Source organism: Mobula birostris, chromosome 10 (assembly GCF_030028105.1).
Source record: "Mobula birostris isolate sMobBir1 chromosome 10, sMobBir1.hap1, whole genome shotgun sequence".
NCBI lineage: Eukaryota > Metazoa > Chordata > Chondrichthyes > Myliobatiformes > Myliobatidae > Mobula > Mobula birostris.
In genome coordinates, this window is record NC_092379.1 from 113,745,543 (window position 1) to 113,768,074 (window position 22,532).

The 22,532-nt window shown below is 39.8% G+C and overlaps 1 protein-coding gene across 6 annotated transcripts in view; it reads left to right on the plus strand.

Moving 5' to 3' along the window:
- Positions 1-22,532, plus strand: part of tenm1 (teneurin transmembrane protein 1) — an 802,783-nt gene that overhangs the window by 115,362 nt on the left and 664,889 nt on the right. The window contains exon 3 of one of the 6 annotated variants that reach the window (XM_072271296.1): positions 17,440-17,448. The exons of the other annotated variants lie outside the window; for them this stretch is intronic. Within the exon in view, the coding sequence (XP_072127397.1) occupies positions 17,440-17,448 (9 nt within the window). The remainder of the gene's footprint in view (positions 1-17,439; positions 17,449-22,532) is intronic. 6 annotated transcript variants of the gene reach the window in all.

Consider the following 22,532-nt stretch of genomic DNA (forward strand, 5'->3'; position numbering starts at 1 on the left):
TGTGAGGTTGGAAACATTCGCCAAATTGCCTTTATCCAGGTTGGCCTATTTGTGATTAGCAAGCTACAGAAATTTTGTTGACTCCTAAGAGCCTAACTTACTGTATTGCCTGTTGTTATTCAGTACCATCTTCTCAAGCACAGTTAGCCATGGGCAATAAATTCTATTATTTGTCCGTGACACCCACAGCCCTTGAAAGAGCAATGTAAAAATACTTGGATATATATGGGCAACGTTTATTTCAGTGAAACTGTATTTTACTTCTCTGAAGTGTCATGGGTTTATAAAAGTTTGGTGAAATATAGTTCCCTTTTACTCTGAATGAAGAGGAAAGTATTTCATGTAGAATGATCCCTTGATTCCATAACTCAACTGGATCACAGCACACCAGACAAGAGAAGCAAAACTAGGACTTCGGACAGATCCATTGATGTGACATTAAAGTAATTGTTTAAGTAATGAACAGTTGAGGCTGTGAAAGGACCAATAACTGCACCATCACTATGATGTCTCATCTGGCTGTGAGTCTCCTGTTTGTTCAAATGATTGATTTGAACTTTTGATGAACAGAATACCAGGTGTGAAAAGCTGCATCACAAATATCAGCACATTAATAAACAAAACAAAAAATCTATTGCATTGATAACTGCAGGGAAATGTCAAGACCCTGAACTGCAGGGAAATGTCAAGACCTTGAAGAAGAAAAAGATCCTTGACTCACGGATAACTATTCATTTTTTAAATCTATTGGTATTCAAAAGGGATCGAGAATTTAGATTGCTCGGTGCTCTTTGTTTCAGGCTAACATATTGGAAGTATACTTAATCATGGGATGAAATGCTACAATGATAATTTCTTTGTTCTTTCTAATAATGCAGCCAAGCACTTCTACAAGCTGATGCACTTAACTATACGGTTACATGCATCCACTTGTGTCAATGCCCTTGCAACACTCTTTTGGAGTATTATGGGGAAATGTAGGCCACAGTTTCCCAGGAGCAACCATTGCTGGACATTTCTGAAATAATTAACATTTCAGTACAACAATAGACAGTGACCTGACTAAGATCAGTCCCATCTTTTGTCTGCATCGCTCCATAACGTTCAGCAATCCTCATCCCTATACAATGATCCCTTTCTCGATGCTTTAAGCTCCAGCCCCTCTCCCTGGTGAACGTAACAAATCACAAATCTAAACTAACTCTGGATCTCAATCATGTTCACCAACATATACTCACCTCATGTATTCTCATCCCATCTCCAGGACACAGGTCTCTTAGATCCCCAGCCCAATCTCATGTCCCTCATCACCACCATTGTTTACTTCCATAGCTAGTGACCTGGCCTGAACCCAAGTTTTCATCAGGCCTATAACAATTGCGTCTTACTCCCTGGACTCCATGACAGTCTCAGTCGGTGAAGCACCTTCAATTACTCCAAAAGACTGAGGTTTGGTAAAATACTGAAAGGCTTTTATTTGCTGTACAATACGACCTCCACAGTGAGTGTCTGCCCCCGGACTGACGGGGAGGGGCAAGGCGAACACCTTTATACAGGACTCTGTGGGAGGAGCCACAGGGGCAGTCAGCAGAGGGGTGTGTCCAGGCAGGTAACTGAGCTACAACATATATACATGGTTTACCACAGTCGGCACAGTTACTTTCACAAAAATAGCATTGGCCGTTCTGTAACTTGAACCTCAGGCAAAACTGAAGTTTGCAACAGCAGGCCAACACCTTCAGTGAGTCATCAACACACTCCTGCAGCAGGTACATAATGTAGACATTTGGGCAATCCCGAATTTCTAGTCAAGCATATAATAATACAAGTGATCTGAACCACTGTATTTGGCATTGGGCCTGAATGGTTCATGACTCCTTGCATTCATTAAAAATGAGTTCACTGAAGTTTAAGGAGAAAATTTCCTTTAAGTTGTTCACACAGTGCTTTTGAATTGTTAGCGTTTTAATGAAAGACATAGAATTGTCTAATTTACACAGTAAACATTATCTCCCAACTGCATAGGCTATTTATGATAGCTGGCAATGTATTGATCATAGTACTTGTTAAGTGTTTGGAATTAGATCGCAAGCAAGATCAACACTCGGTGCCTTTCCCCTGTTGTCCTTGATACGTCAGTGGAGAGAACAAAGAACAACATATGGCTTGAGCATTGAAACAAGAGTTGGTTCCCTGCACTTTGGTTCAAGGTTAAATGTTGCATGAGTTATCAGTTTATATGCATAAAAAATTAAAGAGAACTTGAGCATTTATACAATGCATTACCCATCATTTCACAGCAAATGCCCTCCTGGTCCACGTTGATGACCTTTTGACAGGTTGCTGTTGTCAAAGTTATTTCCAACTTTTTTAAGTTCTTACTATTCAAGTACATTTTAAAACTTTTCTTTCCATAGATGCTAGGTGAATTGCTGAGTGTTTCAAACACGTTCCAATTTTGTTCCAGTTTTCCTGCATCTGCAAGGTTTTATTGATTTTCATTTACAAATGAATTCAGTGCCTGTTTTTTCAGGAAAACAAACTTTGTAAAATGATTTATTCAAAGCTCAAAGTATTTCTTCTGCTGTCAAGCAATAATTATATCTGACCTGAAATATTAACTCTTTTCACCTTTTTTTCAGATACTGCTCAGTTATTTCCAGCATTTTGGTTTTTATTTTCTATTTTAAATACAGTTGGAAAAGATTTAATGCAGGTGTTCCCAAGGTGGGTCCACTGAACCCTCAGTTAATGGTATTGGCCCATGGCATAAAAAAAAGTTTGGAACCCCTGATTTAAAGAATTAAGAGTTTAAATATATTTAAGACATTAAAAGATCAATTTCAAAAGAATCACATTTCTGATTCATATTTCCAATCTTAGTTACATTTGCACGACAGAGCGAGATGTTGGCTGCTCACTTCTGAGCCCCTGGCAAAAATAACTACATCCTGGTTCACTTTAATTGTCTCAGCTACTATTGTTCTGCAATTGGACTTGATTACATATTGCTGTTCCAGAGCACTGAAATTGTCTGAGATTGAACAGCATAGAAATAAGCTGAGAGATGAGCAGCCCTTTAAATGAGTGCTTGCATCTCCTGAAGGTTTCATTAGGTCCATTCAGAGGAGAGGTAACAGCCGTGCTCAGTGACAAGGCATTGTTTGACTGATGATCACTACAAAGAGACCTAGTAAAATTGACGTCAGCGATGGTCAAGGGAAAAGCCCCAAATAGCTGGAAACGTTCCTGATGCTTCAGAATCGAAGGATGTAGTTTGTCTGAGGTATGTTGTTGCCATGCGAGTTCCATAGGGAAGCAGTTTATTAGATAAATATTTTTTAAAAAACATTAGAAAAGTATACGCTGCCAGAGGACTTGGACACTGCTAGTATAATTTCCAATATATAAAAAGCAGATAGAATAAAACCAGGAAAATGTAGACCAATAAGCTTTAGTTCAGCATCAGGCAAGAGATAATGTAATTCTTAATCAAATTTGTAATAGCAAGATATCTAGAATGTGAAAATATAATAGAACAGTCAGCGCTTATTCCGAATCAGAATGTCACACTCAACAAACCTTACGGAATCATTTAAAAAAGTAAAACTAAAAATAGCTAAGGTTAATCCAGTAGACAAGGTGCAGAGCAGATACCCACAAACTCCTTAACGTTAGTGGTCAATGGAAATTCAAATATAAGTTAAACCCTCCCTGCGTTAACAAGGTCAGCAACTCAATGTCACTATATGCCATTTCTCTGCTATGAAACAATGGGCTCAATACAATGTGCAAGTACTGTGGTACATCAGTGTTCCACCTCCGGGCTCAATAGTATGCCCAGACACAGAGCAATCAATTCTATGTTCCGACTCATTACAGACCTCTGCCTTTCACCATCCACACGTGGAACTTAAGATTTGCTTTGCTGCATACCCATTGATATGCAGTGTTTTCCTTCAAATCCATTAACTATAAATTAGTTTAACTTTGCTCAGTATGCTAAGCTTCTACAGAAACTTGGTTAGACTACTTTATGACACTGAACAATTCTCCACTCTATTAAAGAAAAATGAAAAAGGGTAGTTTTTAAAAATGCATTTGCAAGAATTATCGCAAAACTGAGTGGTTCTATGTATTGTGGACAGTAAAACAGAAAAGGAATAAATGAAGGTGACCACAAAGAAGTCATTAATCATTACAAAAGTTTTTTTTATGAGATAAAATGAAGAATACATTTTCCTTTATGTGTGAGAATAGAACTGCAAACTATAGTTATAGGTCAATCATTACTAAATCCAATAAACTTCTTTAATTATCCAGTCCCAAGGTGTTGAAGTTAGCCTTGTCCTCTTCTAAGTTACTTCATTCAAATGTCAGCTCTAACAAGAGAACATGACACCCGACACCTGTCTCCGATCATGCTAAAGTCTGCAATATGCCTTTAAAAAAATATTTTCCTGCTAAAGAACATCATAATAAATAGCTCAGCCATGAAACATCCAACAGCAAGAATGAGATAATATATAGATAAGGATGTAATTTGTAGCATTCAAGCTGCACAAGTGCCAGATAATAATGTTTTTGCCAGAGTCTGACAGCTCATTTTTATATTTTAGTCATGGATAGGTCTCTGAGCATTTTATAATTTCTTGCTCTGTATTTTTATTATCAGCATTTAGTATTTGTTTGAAGCTGGAATGACTCCTCTTATCACTGGCTATTTTGGATTTTGTGATTCCAATAATACCTGGAATTTAGCACTGGTTTGGAAATAAGTCGGGTGTTCTTCTAAATTGCTTTGGAATGCTTCATTCAAATATCTACTGATCATGACAGCTGCCTTCAATCTCATAAGGTCTTGGAAGCGATGATTCTGTTTACCCTGCCCCTGCCTCCTTGAATACGACAGATGCATTGACTGATCCCTAATGACATTGGTTCATGACTTTCTTGGGACTCTTTTCTCTGTGAGCCCTGGTCAGCCTCTGTTACTGAGATCAGAGGCAAAGCTTTTCTATACACATAGTGTATAGCATCTGCTGTGACAACGTTTAGGCCTATTTGCAGTAGAGGTTTGGTGTGGTTGATCCTTGTGGAAATATTTTTTTAAGAATAAATAATAAAACAGATAAATGATATTTATTGACATTAACTGTAGTGACCTACTATTGTTAATATGTAGGTTTCTCAGAGGGCTGGTTACTTACACCCTGGCATTGGTTTCTTCATCACCTGACACAGACCAAACTTGGATAGTCAAGACAGGAGCAGTTAATCTGTGAGGCACTTCTGATAGTTCTTTTCAAAGTGTAACATCTTTGACCTATTTCCCATAAAACGTTGGAAAAATAATGAGACATTGGGGAAAGCAGCAAGTAGTGATCAGCAGGCACTTTCTCCATTATTTGTTTTGAAGTCAAAAAACAGGGCCATCAATTCCAAGGATCATACCTGCTAAGAGGCACTTTATTCTGCTATCACTCCTGGTTGGTATCTCTTGCCCACTTCACAAGATTAAAGGTCAAAATCAGAATCAGAATCAGGTTTAATATCACTGACATAGTGCATGTTGTGAAATTTGTTGTTTTGCAGCTGCAGTACAGTGGAATACGTAAAAAGTATCATAAATTGTGTGTGTATATATATATATATATATATATATATATACACACACACACATATATATACACACATATATGTATACATATAGTTATGTGCATGTATATATACATAAATATATATGTATGTGTATATGATGGAGCTGGCAGAGTGTGAAACTCTTAGTAGCTTTTCCTGATCCTGTGCTATAGTCCCACTCCGTACCAGATGGTGATGCAACCAGTTAGAATGCTCTCCACAGTACATCTGTAGAAATTTGCTAGGGCCTCTGATGATGTACCGAATCTCCTCAAACTCCAAATGAAAAATAGCTGCTGATGTGCCTTCATAATTGCATCAATATGTTGGGTCGAGAATAGTCCTTCAGAGATGCTGGCAGCCTGGAATTTGGAATTGCTCACCCTTCGATGAGTTCTGATGTGTGCTCCCTTGAATTCTCTTCCTGAAGTCCTTTGGTTTTACTGAATTAGGATCCACCCAATCGTTGAAGCTAGAGAATCCGAGGTAGTATTCCTTGATATACTGACAATGTTTCAAACAAACCATTATCTAGGATGTATGTAAACACAGATATCATGATACTAAAAATAAAATACTTTAACATCTGTTTCAAATCATCCATCATTGTTCCTGTACCTAAGAAAACCAAGGTAACATGCCTGAACGATTGGCACCCTGTCGCACTCACCTCAATTATAAGCAAATGCTTTGAGAGACTGGTTAAAGACTACATCTGCAGCATGCTATCACCCATTCTGGACCCCCTACAATTCGCCTACTAATGGAACTGGTCTACTGATGATGCCATAACCACTGCACTACACACCATCCTCACTCACCTGGAGAAGAGCATATGTTAGAATGAATGCTGTTCCTGGACTACAGTTCAGCATTCAGCACCATAATTTCCTCCAGACTTGACAGGAAGCTCAGAGACCTTGGTCTGCACTTCACCTTTTGCAGATGGATCCTAGACTTTCATTCGTAGTGTTGACAGGTGGCAAGGATGGGCTTCCTCACCTCTGCTCCTCGGACCCTCAACACAGGTGCCCCCAGGGTTGTGTCCTGAGTCCTCTCCTCTACTCCCTTTACACCCACTACTGTGCTGCCACACACAGCTCCAATCTGCTGATCAAATTCACAGATGACACAAATTTGATTGGCCTTATTTCTAGCGGTAATGAGACAGCCTGCAAAGGAGAAGTTAACACCTTGACACAGTGGTGTCAGGATAACAAGCTCTTCATCAATGTCCAAAAAAAACAAAAGAGCTTATTGTGGATTACAGGATGATTGGAGGCAGACTCGGCTCAATCAACATCAATGGGTCTGCAATTGAAAAGGTGAGTAGTTTCAAGTTCCTCGGTGTGCATATCACCGAAGATCTCACCTGGAATGTATACAGTGGTTTTGTGCAAGCAAAGCACAACAGCGTCTCTTCCACCTCAGCCTACTGAAGAAGTTCGGCATGGGCCCCCAATCCTCAAGATCTTCTACAGGGGGACCATTGAGAGCATCCTTACTGCTGTCTCACTGCCTGGTACAGAAACTGCACCGACCTTGATCACTGGGCACTTTAAAGAGTGGTACGGATAGCCCAGCGCATCTACGGATGTGAACTTCCCTCCACTGAGGACACCTATAGCAGCAGGTGCAAAAAAGAAGGCCTGGAAGATCATCAGGGACACCAGTCACCCCAACCATAAACTGTTTCAGCTGCTTCCGTCTGGCAAATTCTACTGCAACATTAAAGCCTGGACCAAAAGGCTACAGGACAGTTTCTTTCTACAAGCCATTAGACTTTTAAATTTTAAAGTCTGTACATTGCTACAGAGTCATAACACAAAGATTTTTACTCCCTCATGTTGTGGGATGGATGTTGGATTTTAAATAAATTCTAAATTCTAACAATCAAAGTTATTTTCAGAACATAAAAGATTCGCACAACAGAAGAGAGATAAACCCGAACCATATAACAAGAAGGTCTGTAAAAAAAAATCATAGAACAACATTGTAAATAAATTAAGCTATATTGGAAGTGGAGAGTGAACAAAAGTTATTGGGATCCAACTTCAGCTGCTTATAAGGACATTGACTTAAAATAGTCAATTTAAGAGATGGACATTGGGTGTCAAGAAAAGCAGATTTATATTAAGAACTATCAGTGTACTGTGAAAATTAAGGCTTATCATGGGCATGAGCAGCTTTTTAGGAGAACACTATGGCAGTTTGGTTCAATATGTCTTTAGAAAAGAGAGGTGACTGACAAAAAGGTTGTTGTATCTTGAAACAACTGAAATCTAGAGGTGAAAGATAGTGCTTCAGTTGAAGGTTAAAAAAAAAACACACAATGGATATATAACCTCAATTGGTAAAATCCAAGCTAAAATCCAGACCAGAGGAAAAAAAAAGCTAGTTGGCTTTAGGAAAGGGCAAAACAATGTTTTAATGCATACTATTTTTATGGTTGATTTTAATTCATCTATTATGAAATGCAAATATAGCAATAGATATATGTTTTGCATGACTGCTTCAAGGTCAAATGTATCAGCAAATTTGTAAGCTAGTCCTTAACAAAAACTAGCATTCAGAACTGATAGTAAAGGCCATTCAAGAACACTGTGGTAGAGAACGTTTTTAAGGACATAATGTTCACTTTGCATGATAAATAAGCAGCTAAAACCAGCAAGCTGAAATTAGATAAATGTGACCCTCAGTGAATTACTAAATCAATAGTGAAATAAATAGAAAGGTCTCAACAAAGCCACAGGAAAAAAGGTAATGTGGTTCACTCTAAGGAATAAAAGAGACATGTCAAAGTGAGAAAGTTATATTCAGAAGAATAAGACCCTTGAATCAAAAGCATGGCTTTAATAAGTTCAAACAGTAAGACATTTTTTCCATGTTTTAACCATATGAAGGCAGGAATAACAATTCGCTTGGATATAGTGTATTTAATATAAATTTATCTTACAAAGGATTTTACAGAAGTTAGACAGTTATGCATGCTAAGTCAAGATGGAAATATTTCACAAAGTGACTGAAAGCTTAATTGTCAAGGTTGATCTAAGGAGTAATGTACAGGAAGTGGAGCAAGCAGCAAGATCCCAAGGCCTTGTCATCTAAATAAAGAGTCTCAATACCAGCAAAGGGAGTGGAATGCACCAAAGACCGGAGTCAGTGGCCACTTTGTTAGATATACTTATATACCTGTTTCTTAGCTCAAATATCCAATCAGTCAATCATGTGGCAGCAACTCAATATATAAAAGCATGCAGACATGGTCAAGAGGTTCAGTTATTGTACAGACCTAACGTCAGGATGGGGAGGAAATGTGACCTAAGTGACTTTGATCATGTAATAATTGTTAATGCCAGAGGAAGTGGGTTGAGTGTCTCAGAAACTACTAATCTCCTGGGATTTTCACCTACAACAGTTTCTAGAGTTTACAGAGAAAGATGCAAAAAAAAACCAGAAAAAAAAACATCCAGTGAGCCACAGTTCTGTGGACAAAACCACCTTGTTAATGAGAGAGGTCAGAGGAGAATAGCCAGACGGCTTCAAGCTAATAGAAAGGTGACAGTAACTCAAATAACCATGCATTACAACACATTGAACCTTGACCTAGGTAGACTACAGCAGAAGAAGACCATGAATGTACTTTCAGTGGTCACTTTGTTAGGAGCAGGAGGTAGTCAAGGTCTGAAAGGCTGAAGTAGTTAATAGAGATAGACAGCTATAAAGACGCTAAACTTTAGAATAATAATTTAAGATCTAAAACCTAACAAAAATGATCTTTCATATACATTCATCTCTTTAGGATGTCTTTAGTGATTCACAGCATTTAATTTGTAATTACTGATTTGAAGAAAACAGGATGGCCAAACTGTAAGAAGAAAATGAATTCAAAGGTGCAAGATTCAAGATTCAAGACTCAAAGCACATTTATTATCAATGAATGCATAAATTATACACTTTGAAATTTGTTTTCTCATAGGCAGCCACAAACCAAGAAACTCGAATAACCCAACTTTTAAAAAGAAACACCGCACAAAAAATTGAAGCAAACCAACAGCATCCTGAAACAGACTGAGTCGCACACCCATTCCCAGAACAGCCAGAGTAGGCCCAAGACAAGCCTTGGTCCCCAGTTTTCACACCAGTGGGGCAGAAATGCGCAGCAGCTGGCTCAGTGCATAGCCTCAGTGCTGCAATGAAAGGAATGAACATTTACGGGAGAGCAAGCAAGACCACCCCAACTCCTCCCTCCTTAGCCGACATTTGGCCTTCCTGTCAATCTGGGCCAATGTTTAAATTATTCAAGCACTGAGTAGTTGCATGTTCAAGGAGCTGGATGCAGGCACTCCGATACACCTGGGCCTCCCCACCCAAAGTTGTTCTCAATCTCTCCAAATCAGCTTGACACTTGGAGTGATCCAACTTCGTACCCTGGTTTGGTGGGCGGACGTCAAAACTCTTCTACATCAACTCCTCTCTAAATCACATACTCCTTCCCCAGTAGCAATACGAACTCTGACTGCTTCCCTGGTGGCTGGAACACGTTGCGCCTTGGCCTCGCAGTGCCCCAGCATGGCTCATCCCCCAAACCAGCCTCACCTCTAACTGCCTCCTCGCTCTCTGTAGTGACAGTTCACCACAATTTGCTTCATGAAAGATGTTATAAGTAATGTTTTTAGTTCATTCTCTTGCCTCATGGTTTACATCTTTGTCACACATCTTTGGTAACACCTGAATTTAGCTAATATCCGGTACATTTATTAAGTAAAAAAGAGAGACTTGAGGACATATTAGTGGAGATACCCAAAAGTTGAGAAAAGAGCTAAATTTTAAAGAATATTATAAAGCAGGGGTGTCCAACCTGGGCTCTACAGACCCCTCGGTTAATGGCAGGGCTCCACGACATTAATAGGCTGAGAACCCTTGTTTTAAAGGGAAATAAAAGTGTTGGAGAAAGGAGTGCTTGTGAGGGAGGGAATTGCTGAATTCAAACCACAAAAGCCAGCAGTGGAGTGATTGCATTTGCAAATGCTCAAGAGCTCGAGGGCTCAGAATTGGAAGACCATAGATATATTTGAGGAATATAAAGCAAGAAGTAAATTTCAGAAACAGCTGAAAAAACAAGACCAAGGATTTAAAAAGGTGATGACAATTTTAAAGTAATTTTTTGCATAATTGATGGTCAATGTAGAAGATTTGATGATTTGCTGTTAGTTAGGATACAGATTGCAAAGTTTTTGATAAATTCTTAAAGTGTGAAATAAGGAAGAATAGCTTGTTGAAGTAATTAACCCTTAAATACTGTTCGGGTCAAATTTGACCCATTTTGCCATTTGACAGCAGTAAAAGCACCCTAAATGCCATTTTTTAGCCGAAATTTGATGACTTTTCCTACAGTGACCCAAAATGCGCAAAAATGAAGATACTTAAAAATTTTATACTTTTGTACAGGTGCTACAAATTTTTGTACATTGAGGCTGTATTTGACCCGTATCTATCGAAATGGATTTTAGATCTCTGAAACATTAATTAACGATTAATCACCCATTTGTTAATGTCAGATAGGCTATTTATACATTCTAAATAGATCTGTGGTTCAAGATTTGGTATAGACACTTGTTTTGAAGGGATTCTTGGGCCGAGTCAAAATTGACTCGGACCACACTGTGAAGGTATAGAATATGAACAAGTTGTCTGGGTTAAGTCCAAACATTGAGGGAAGTATGGGTGTCTTAACAGCAAATAGACTGAGGCAGTGGGGATGGGGTAATGTTACAAAGATGGAACTAGACATTGAATGTGATCAGGAAGTCACCTCAGTGATGACAAAATTGGAGAGTCTGGCTTTAGACACTTGCCAGGGAATGGCTGGTATTAACATCTAAGGAAGGGTGTTTACAAAATGAATTTTAAAAATGGCTTCAGGTTTCCTAATAATTAGTTGGAGGAATTTTTTGTTATCCTGCCTTCAATGTTTGATGTGCCATAGAGGGAAAAGAAGGAGTAAAGAATGGTGGTGTCAGCAGTATGAATCTGGAAATATAGTCTACTGAATGGCTACATGTAAATGAACAATAGGAGCGATCAAGAATAAGTCCTTGGGGATATCAGAACTTGCAGCATGGGCATGAAAAGTTATTAAATATGAATCTCCAGTTATGGCTGGATAGTTGATAATTTAATGTGAACCAAGAAAGCTGGAAGATGGGGAAGAATGATATGGTAAACATGTCAAAAGCTTCAGGCATGTCAAGAAGGACATGAAGTGATGGATTACCATTGTCACAGTTGCATGGGGTGTGTTGTGTGATTTTGATAAGAGTCATTTTGTTACTGTGACAGGAAATCTAATTAGACATTGCCAAAGATGGATGTGAATTTAAGAGTCAACAATACTTTCAAGGACTTTGGAGAGGAGAAGGAGGTTGAAGATGAGTGGTTCTGCCTTGCAAAAACAATAGCCTCAGGCTTGTGCCTCTTTTAGGGGAGAAATGATCTCAGCAGATTTGAAGAAGACTGCAATAGCTCACAAGAAGAGAGAACCCAGAAAACGTACCAGTCAATTTACTATCAAGGAAGGGAATTTAGATGGAAAGTAGTTTAGTAGGAAGAGGTTTGACAGAGGAGGAGGTGATTTTTATTGACAAGATGATGTTGGGCATGTATCAGGAGGAAAGTTAGTTATCAGGTGGGACTTCAGTGGTATGACAAGAGTGGAACGCTAGAAAAAGGTATGCACTGGAGTGCAAACAGGAGTGGAGGCAGCTGAATACATGGAGGTTAGCATAGCATTCCAGCATGCTTCAGAGTGGTTTTGCCAGACAGAAGCAAAATAATTGATGAAGGTTTTGTGAAGGGTGGTTTAGCATGTCCATACAAATTAATGGATACCAAAACAGCAACTGCAGATGCTTGAAATCCAAATATAAATAGTAAATATTGGAAACAGACTGCAGGTCAGGCAGCAAGGAAAACAGAATTAGGATCTCAGGTTGAAGATCCAGCTTGACCTGTTGAGTTCTTCCTCCATTTTCTTTTTTTTAATGTCCACCCAAGTCTATGTCCTTTGGATTGAAGGGAACAGAGATGACAGCTGTACCAGGGGAATAGTTAGGATAAGAGAAAGTAGTGGCTGAAATGCAGGAGAGTGTATCAAAACTAGCATTGATGGTGTCGTTGAGTAGAGAGGTATGAAGTAAAATATATGGGGCAACTTTACACCTCTAGGGGCAAGATTGAGTAAATGCTTGTTTCCCTCTCAATCTGGATTGAAGAGCATCGATCCAGAATAAGTCATCATGCAGGAAAGAGGGGATACATTCCCTCTTTGGTCAACCAACACACATCAAAGTTGCTGGTGACGCAGCAGGCCAGGCAGCATCTCTAGGAAGAGGTACAGTCGACGTTTGGTCATTCATTTTTGGAATTATTTACCTTAAGGAAATGTGGTGGGAGAGTTGCTGAATATACTCAAGGTTAATGATCAGCACATTAGTAAACTGTGGGAAATCAAGGATTTGGGCCACAGGCAGCAAAGGGAAAATGAAACCAGAAACAGATCAGTTATGATGATATTGCATTCATTTTTTCTTATTATCTATTCACTCATGGGATGTGGATGTTGTGTAAGGGCAGAATTTATCACCCGCCCCTAATTACCTCATCAGTTTTGAGTGAAACACTTTGTGGCAATTTAAATATACAGAAGCCTAGCTGAGAAAGGATAGAGTGTTCCGTTTTCTGAAGGATATCAGTGAACCAGAGGGGCCTTTTATGACAATACAGTCACTTCATGATTTTAGCTAATGAGACAAGTTTTTTTTGCCATTCTAGATTTACTTAATTACCCAAACTTAAATTCCACTGATACCATGGTAGAATTAATGTTAATGATTCAGACCTCTAAATGCTTAGTCAGTTATTTAACAGCTATGCTACCACATTTAATTGGAAAGCAGGCTTGAGAAGCCTACTCCTGCTCCAATTTCTTACCATTAGTTATGTTCAGTGGTTACTTTTCCAAAGGTACCACTTAATTGGATAGAAATTAGTGTCAGCAGAAAGAAAGTATCAAAATCACCAGGAATAGTTTGTATACAAATAGCCTTAACAAGAAGAGCTTACTACAGAACAGCTGGACTGGATATAACATCAATAGATAACAATCTACCATTTGTGAGCGTGAAAATGGTAATTTTTTAAAATGGCCTATCATACGGAGTGATAGACTATTGCAGCATAGAAATAGGCCCTTTGGCTCAGCCAGTCCATGCTGAACTATTAATCTGCTTAGCCCATCGAAATATACCCGAGCCATAGCTCTCCATACATCTCCCATCCATGTACCTATCCAAATTCCTCTTGCTCATTCCACACTCTCCTCACCCTTGGAGTGAATAGGTTCCCCCTCATATTCCCCTCAAACATTTCAACTTTCACCCTTTAGACATGTTCTAGTCTCACCCAGCGTCAGTAGAAACAGGCTGCTGACATTTACCCTATCTAGACCCTTCATAGGTTTGTATATCTTTATCACATCACTCCTCATTCTCCTACGCTCCAGGGAATAAAGTCCTTGTCTATTGAACCTTTCCTCCGCAGTCAGGTCCTCCATTCCTGGCAACATCCTTGTAAATTTTCCCAGCACTCCTTTACTCTTGTTGATATCTTTCCTATAGGTAGGTGACTAGAAATGCACACAAAACTCTAAATTAGGCCTCACCAAAACTTTATACAGTTAGAACACAATATCCCAAGTCCTGTACTCAATACATTGGTGTATTCAATTGAACATGCCAAATCCTCTCTTTATGAACTTTTCTACCTGTGGTGACACTTTCAAGGAATTATGGATTTGCATTCACAGATCCTTCTGTTATACCACACTCCTCAGTGCCTTCCCGCTCAATGTATAAGTCCTAAAGTGGTTTGTCCTCACAAGGTGTAACACTTCACACATGTCTGCATTAAATTCCATCTGCTATTTTTCAGCCCATTTTTCCAGCTGGTCCAGATTCCGTTGCAAGCTTTGATAGTCTTTCTTGCTGTCCACTTCACCCCAAATCTTGTTGTCATCCACAGATTTGCTGATCCAGTTAACCACATTATCATCCCTATCATTGATATAGATGACAAACAACAATGGACCCAACACCGGTCCCTGAGGCACTCCACTCATCACAGGCCTCTATTCAAAAAGGCAACCATGTACTACCACACTCTGGCTTCTTCCATGAAGCCAATGTCTAATCCAATTTACTACCTCGTCCTGAATACCAAGTGACTGAACCTTCTTGACCAACCTTCCATGTGAGACCTTGTCAAGTGCCTTACTGAAGCCCACGTAGACAACATCCACTGCCTTCCCTGATCAACTTTCCTGGTAACTTCCTCAAAAAATCCTATTAGTTTGGTTAGACACAATCTACCATACACAAAGCAATGTTGACCATCCCTAATCAATCCCTATTTATCCAAGTAATTATGGATCCAGTCCCTTAGAATACCTTCTAATAACTTACCCACTACTGATGTTAGGCTTACCGGACTACAATTCCCTGGCTTAATATTAGAACTTTTCTTAAATAATGGACAATACAAGGGAATAACTTGTCAGGCTATGGGGATTCATCCATCATAATTTGCCACAAACAGTAATCTCCATAATCTGCATACCATCCATGACTTTACTGCTGTTCTACCTCCCTTCTATAGATCATGAGCCATCTCCTGAGTAAATGCAGATGCAAAAACTCCATTAAAATCTCCCCCATTTCTTTTGGCTCCATACATAGATGACTACTCTGATCTTCAATGGGATCAATTTCATCCTTTACTATCCTTTAGTTCTTAATATATCTGTAGCAGCCCTTGGGATTATCCTTCACCCTGTCTGTTAGAGCAAACCTATGCCTTTTTTTAGTACTCCTAAATTTTCTTCTTAGATGCTCTCTTGCATTTTTTACACCTTCAAATAGTACTTCATTTGTTTCTTCCTGCCTGTACCTGCTGTGTACCTCCTTCTTCTTAAGCAGGGCCACAATCTCTCTTAAAAACCAAGCTTCTCTGAACATGTTATCCTTGCCATTTTTTCTGACAGGAAAATCCAAACTCTGTGCTTTCAAAATTTCGCTTTCAAGACCTCCCACTAACCAAGCACACCTTTGCCAGAAAACAACCTGCCCTAATCCACACTTGCCGGATCCTTTCTGATACTATTAGTTTAGAATTTCAACCCAAGGACCAGACCTATCCATCTGAATAATAACCTTGGAAATAGAGTTATAGGGCAATACAACACGGAAACAGGCCCTTCAGCACACTAGTCCACACCAAGATGTTACTCTACAGAGTCCCGTTGATCTACATCTAGACAACAGCCCTCGATGTCTATCCATGTACTTATCCAAAATTCTCTTAAATGTTGCAATCATATCCTTTCCCACCACTTCCACTAGTAGCTCATTCCACACTTGCCCCACCCTCTGAGTGAAGAAGTTCCCCCTCAGGTTCCCCTTAAATATTTTACCTTTCACCCTTAACCTTTGATCTTCAGTTTTTTTCTCATGCAGCCTCAGTGATATAAGCCTGCTTACATTTACATTATTTATGCTCCTCATAATTTTGTATATCCTTATCAAGTCTCCCTTAATTCTCCTATGCTACAAGGAAGAAAGTCTAAGCTATTCAAATTTTCTCTATAGCTCAGGTGCACAAGTTAGGGCAATGTGCTTGTAAATTTTCTCTCATTGGTATCTTTCCTGTAGGTTAGTGACCAGAACTGTACACAATACTCCAAATTTGTTCTCACCAATAACTTATACAATTTTAACATAACATCCCAATTCTTGTACTCAATACTTTAATTTATGAAGGTCAATTTGCCTTCTACCCACAATGGCCCTATCTATGGCCCCGTTTTTAAAGAATGATGCATTTGTATTCCTAGATCTTGTGTGCACTACTTTAGCAGAAACTTCTATTTAAGTTTAACATCTACATGGGCAACAAAAGGGACAGTGGAATAAAAATATGGATTATTGAAAAGTTTTGTAGGGTCATAAACCACATTAAATAGCTCTATAAATACATTTCAATATGCTTCAAATTGCATCCTATTATATACTCCATTTGAAAAGAACAATTTAGAAGCTTGTATTACTTTTAAAAATCTTTCTTTTAAATTCTACAACTACACAGTTGGTGGTCAAAAAATCTATTATCACTTTTCATGTAGCTATTAGCCATTTCCCTCTTGCACTTTTGAACCTTGGAATAATTTCTGCAGGGCTACCTTTTGATGGAAATGTAACAATGAATACTGGCTGGTATTAATTGTGGAAATCAGGCAGTAATTTACATTAACCACACTTATATAAATAAATACGGAGGAAGTTTATCTCTGAGCTGTCAAGATACTGTCCATCAAAACCTAACTGAAATGACGCATTGCCACAAATGATGCACCGTTCAAATATATTCAGTGCTGTAAGTTTCCTCGTCTTATCTCATGGCCAATGACTAAACTATCTAGGGAAACTTAGTGATTACTTATTCTAATTAACAGCATCTTCTTAATTTTTGTCAAACAATTTTCCTGATACTGAAAATTAACTTCTACAAATGTAGAGGCTTGTATAATTTTTACTGTACTTTTAAAAACATTTTTTTCTATTTATCTGATTTCTCTTATTTGTTATTGAATTCAATGTGATATCTGCAATACCAATTCCAACTCTACTATTCATAAATGGATCTCCACCCTGATTGATGTAGTCGTTGCTGGTCATGTTCACATAGGTTTTAGGTGTGATCTTCAGACAAGGAGGATTGTAAAGGATGGCAAGATCATTTGCTTGCAGCTTAGGGAAAAGTTTCATTGGAAGGAAGACTTTAATTTTTCTTTACTTAGAAACACAGCATTGTCACTAACTTTTTTGCAGCCATTAAATTAGGCTCTTACACAATTGGAGCATATCTTACTGTAATAGAGCTACAGTGTACCTGTAAAAATTAGTAGAAGCAGAAGAGTAGTTCATAATAATCTGTGTTGAATTAGTTGCCAACAGCAAAGTTGACAATTTGCACAACAGATCAGTTGTTGAGGAATCAACAAAAACAGTTAAAATCTTCAGGTCGTTAACTAAAGGTGAAGCTTATTGGGAAGTGATCACTTCTGAATCTTGGATGAATCTTGGCATGATCATGCTCCAGAGGAAAATGAATCAGAAAAAAAAATATTTTGACTTGCCATACTTTTCAGAAGTGTTTCAAAGCACTTTCAGTGCAATGAATTTAGAATTAAGTTCAGAACTAAAATAGCAACATTTTTGAATATATTGATATTCCTTAGCCAGGTAATAACCAGTTTGTTTCCTTTTGTGGTGTCAGCTATGAGAGAAACATTGAAAACCTCATGTTTTCCCAACCCTTCTTCAGTTGTGTTCACTGAAGGCAATAAACAAATTAGGTTTCAGGTTAACCTACCATTTAAAAGACAACAGGAAATTCCTCAGTCATGTGATAAGCACAATGCTTGTTCATTACTTCAAATGCGGAGATATAATTTGAACCTCATTTAGTAAATTGTGGAAAGGAACCCTACTTAATCGGACCAAAGGGATAGACTCCACAATCTGCTATATTCTTACGTATTTGAGAGGCCTTACATTAGTATACGTGATGCACATATGTGAAATAGAAGAAATACTGTATACGCTGCTTACATAAGCTAATTGTTAATCTTACAAATAAATTTGATCATCTGGCCTTACCAATCAAGGCAGAATTAAAGAATTTAGGCCTTATTATTGACTCTGAGCTAAATTTCAAAGCACATATTAACCATATTATTATAACTGTGATCTTTTATTTAAGGAGTATTGCAAGAGTTTGATTTCTTAAAACATCCCAAGATGCAGATAAATTGATACACACTTTTGATTTTAACCAATTGGACTACTGTAATGCACTCTTTTCAGGACTGCTAAGAAAGATATAAATAGGCTGCAGCTTGTTCAAATTGCAGCCATAAGATTCTGAACCAAACAAAAGAAAATCTGAGCATATTTCACCAGTTTTGGCATCATGACACTGGCTGTCTATGTCCTTCAGGAAAATTTATAAAGTATTTTTATTTGTATATAAGGCTCAAAATATTCTACCTGCTCCGTATATTTTGGAGTGTCTGTACTCTTTCATCGCTAATCATAAGCTTAGCTCCACAAATACTGGTTTGCTTTGTGTTCCGAGAACCAAGCATATAAGAACTGATGATGTGGCCTTCTGCTCTTATGCAGCAGAAATCTGGAATACTCTACTGACTGAGGCTAGTGCTGTGGGACTTCTGAAAACTTACTTTTTAAATTGATTACGTTTATATTATTGGTATAGTCGATTACATTTTACTCTATATAATGTATGTCTTTACTTACGATTTTCAATTTTGTCTTGTGTTTTTATAGCTATATGGATTTAATTTTATAATCTATATAAAGCACTTTGAGCCTGTATCTTAACGTATGAAAAGTGCTATATAAATAAAGTTATTATTATTAGTATTATTACTATGCAAAAAAGACCTGCAAGCTGAGTTATATAAACAAGAATGTTGCATATTATCTAGGCAGCAATCTAATCAAGAGATTCAAATAATGTAAAAACTATGTTGATACCCTGGGAACAACAGGAATTCTGCAGATGCTGGAAATTCAAGCAACACACATAAAAGTTGCTGGTGAACGCAGCAGGCCAGGCAGCATCTCTAGGAAGAGGTGCAGTCAACGTTTCAGGCCGAGACCCTTCGTCAGGACTAACTGAAGGAAGAGTGAGTAAGGGATTTGAAAGTTGGCGGGGGAGAGGAAGATCCAAAATGATAGGAGAAGACAGGAGGGGGAGGGATGGAGCCAAGAGCTGGACGGGTGATAGGCAAAAGGGATACGAGAGGGTCATGGGACAGGAGGTCCGGGAAGAAAGACAAGGAGGAGGGGGGAAGCCCAGAGGATGGGCAAGGAGTATATTCAGAGGGACAGAGGGAGAAAAAGGAGAGTGAGAGAAAGAATGTGTGTATAAAAATAAGTAACAGATGGGGTACGAGGGGGAGGTGGGGCATTAGTGGAAGTTAGAGAAGTCGATGTTCATGCTATCAGGTTGGAGGCTACCCAGACAGAATATAAGGTGTTGTTCCTCCAACCTGAGTGTGGCATCATCTTTACAGTAGACGAGGCCGTGGATAGACATGTCAGAATGGGAATGGGATGTGGAATTAAAATGTGTGGCCACTGGGAGATCCTGCTTTCTCTGGCGGACAGAGCGTAGGTGTTCAGCAAAGCGGTCTCCCAGTCTGCGTCGGTTCTCACCAATATATAAAAGGCCACATTGGGAGCACCGGACGCAGTATATCACCCCAGTCGACTCACAGGTGAAGTGTCGCCTCACCTGGAAGGACTGTCTGGGGCCCTGAATGGTGGTAAGGGAGGAAGTGTAAGGGCATGTGTAGCACTTGTTCGGCTTACACGGATAAGTGCCAGGAGGGAGATCAGTGGGGAGGGATGGGGGGGACGAATGGACAAGGGAGTTGCGTAGGGAGCGATCCCTGTGGAATGCAGAGAGAGGGGGGGAGGGAAAGATGTGCTTAGTGGTGGAATCCCGTTGGAGGTGGCGGAAGTTACAGAGAATAATATGTTGGACCCGGAGGCTGGTGGGGTGGTAAGTGAGGACCAGAGGAACCCTATTCCTAGTGGGGTGGCGGGAGAATGGAGTGAGAGCAGATGTATGTGAAATGGGGGAGATGCGTTTAAGAGCAGAAAAAGCCTGCCTTTTTGTTGGGTTTGTGGAACAATTTATGTTCCGTGCCTATTCTGGTATCTGTCCTCCACTTTTCCTTCGCTACATCGACGACTGCATTGGCGCTGCTTCCTGCACGCTTGCAGAGCTCATTGACTTTATTAACTTTGCCTCCAACTTTCACCCTGCCCTCAAGTTTACCTGGTCCATTTCCGACACCTCCCTCCCCTTTCTAGATCTTTCTGTCTCTGTCTCTGGAGACAGTTTATCCACTGATGTCTACTATAAGCCTACTGACTCTCACAGCTATCTGGACTATTCCTCTTCTCACCCTGTCTCTTGCAAAAATGCCATACCCTTCTCGCAATTCCTCCGTCTCCGCCTCATCTGCTCTCAGGATGAGGCTTTTCATTCTAGGACGAGGGAGATGTCTTCCTTTTTTAAAGAAAGGGGCTTCCCTTCCTCCACTATCAACTCTGCTCTTAAACGCATCTCCCCCATTTCATGTACATCTGCTCTCACTCCATCCTCCCGCCACCCCACTAGGAATAGGGTTCCCCTGGTCCTCACCTACCACCCCACCAGCCTCTGGGTCCAACATATTATTCTCCGTAACTTCCGCCACCTCCAACGGGATCCCACCACTAAGCACATCTTTCCCTCCCCCCCCCTTTCTGCATTCCGCAGGGATCGCTCCCTACGCAACTCCCTTGTCCATTCGTCCCCCCATCCCTCCCTACTGATCTCCCTCCTGGCACTTATCCGTGTAAGCCGAACAAGTGCTACACATGCCCCTACACTTCCTCCCTTACCACTATTCAGGGCCCCAAACAGTCCTTCCAGGTGAGGCAACACCACCTGTGAATCGGCTAGGGTGATATACTGCGTCCGGTGCTCCCGATGTGGCCTTTTATATATTGGCGAGACCCGACGCAGACTGGGAGACCACTTTGCTGAACACCTGCGCTCTGTCCGCTAGAGAAAGCAGGATCTCCCAGTGGCCACACATTTTAATTCCACATCCCATTCCCATTCTGACATGTCTATCCACGGCCTCCTCCACTATAAAGATGAAGCCACATTCAGGTTGGAGGAACAACACCTTATATTCCGTCTGGGTAGCCTCCAACCTGATGGCATGAACATAGACTTCTCTAACTTCCGCTAATGCCCCACCTCCCCCTCGTACCCCATCTGTTACTTATTTTTATACACATATTCTTTCTCTCACTCTCCTTTTTCTCCCTCTGTCCCCCTGACTATACCCCTTGCCCATCCTCTGGGTCCCCCCCGCCTTGTCTTTCTTCACGGACCTCCTGTCCCATGATCCTCTCGTATCCCTTTTGCCTATCACCTGTCCAGCTCTTGGCTCCATCCCTCCCCCTCCTGTCTTCCCCTATCATTTTGGATCTCCCCCTCCCCCTCCAACTTCCAAATCCCTTACTCACTCTTCCTTCAGTTAGTCCTGATGAAGGGTCTGGGCCTGAAACGTCGACTGCACCTCTTCCTAGAGATGCTGCCTGGCCTGCTGCGTTCACCAGCAACTTTTATGTGTGTTGCTTGATACCCCTTGTTTAGGTTACAGCATTGAGTCATTGGGTATATTTAAAGCAGAGGTTGATAGGTTCTTGATTAGTAAAGGTGCCAAAGGTTATGGGAAGAAGGTAGAAGAATGTGGTTGAGAGGGATAATAAATCAGCCATGAAGGAATGGTGGAGCAGATTCTATAGACCGGATGTTCTAATTCTGCTCCCATGCCTTATTGTCTAATGAAACTATTCTTGTGCTATCTGATATTGTTTTAATACAATGTAATTGTTTTACATGAGGAAGAATGTTATGTCTGCCTTTAATTCTATCTTAAGTTTATCTGTTTGCTGTCAATGACATTCTGCATGTCCACTGATAATTTGTTCATCTGTACTTCACTAATGCCAAGGGGAATAATTCAACTGCAAAGTGATTTTTGTGGTCAATTAATCATGAATTGCATGCACCAGCATTTCCAGTTTGCACTATGAGTAGGTGAAGTTTCTTGCTGCCTTTGTTCACTTGTTAAAGTACCTTATCCATCTATTTGGAATTAAATGGGGTACACACAACAGGAC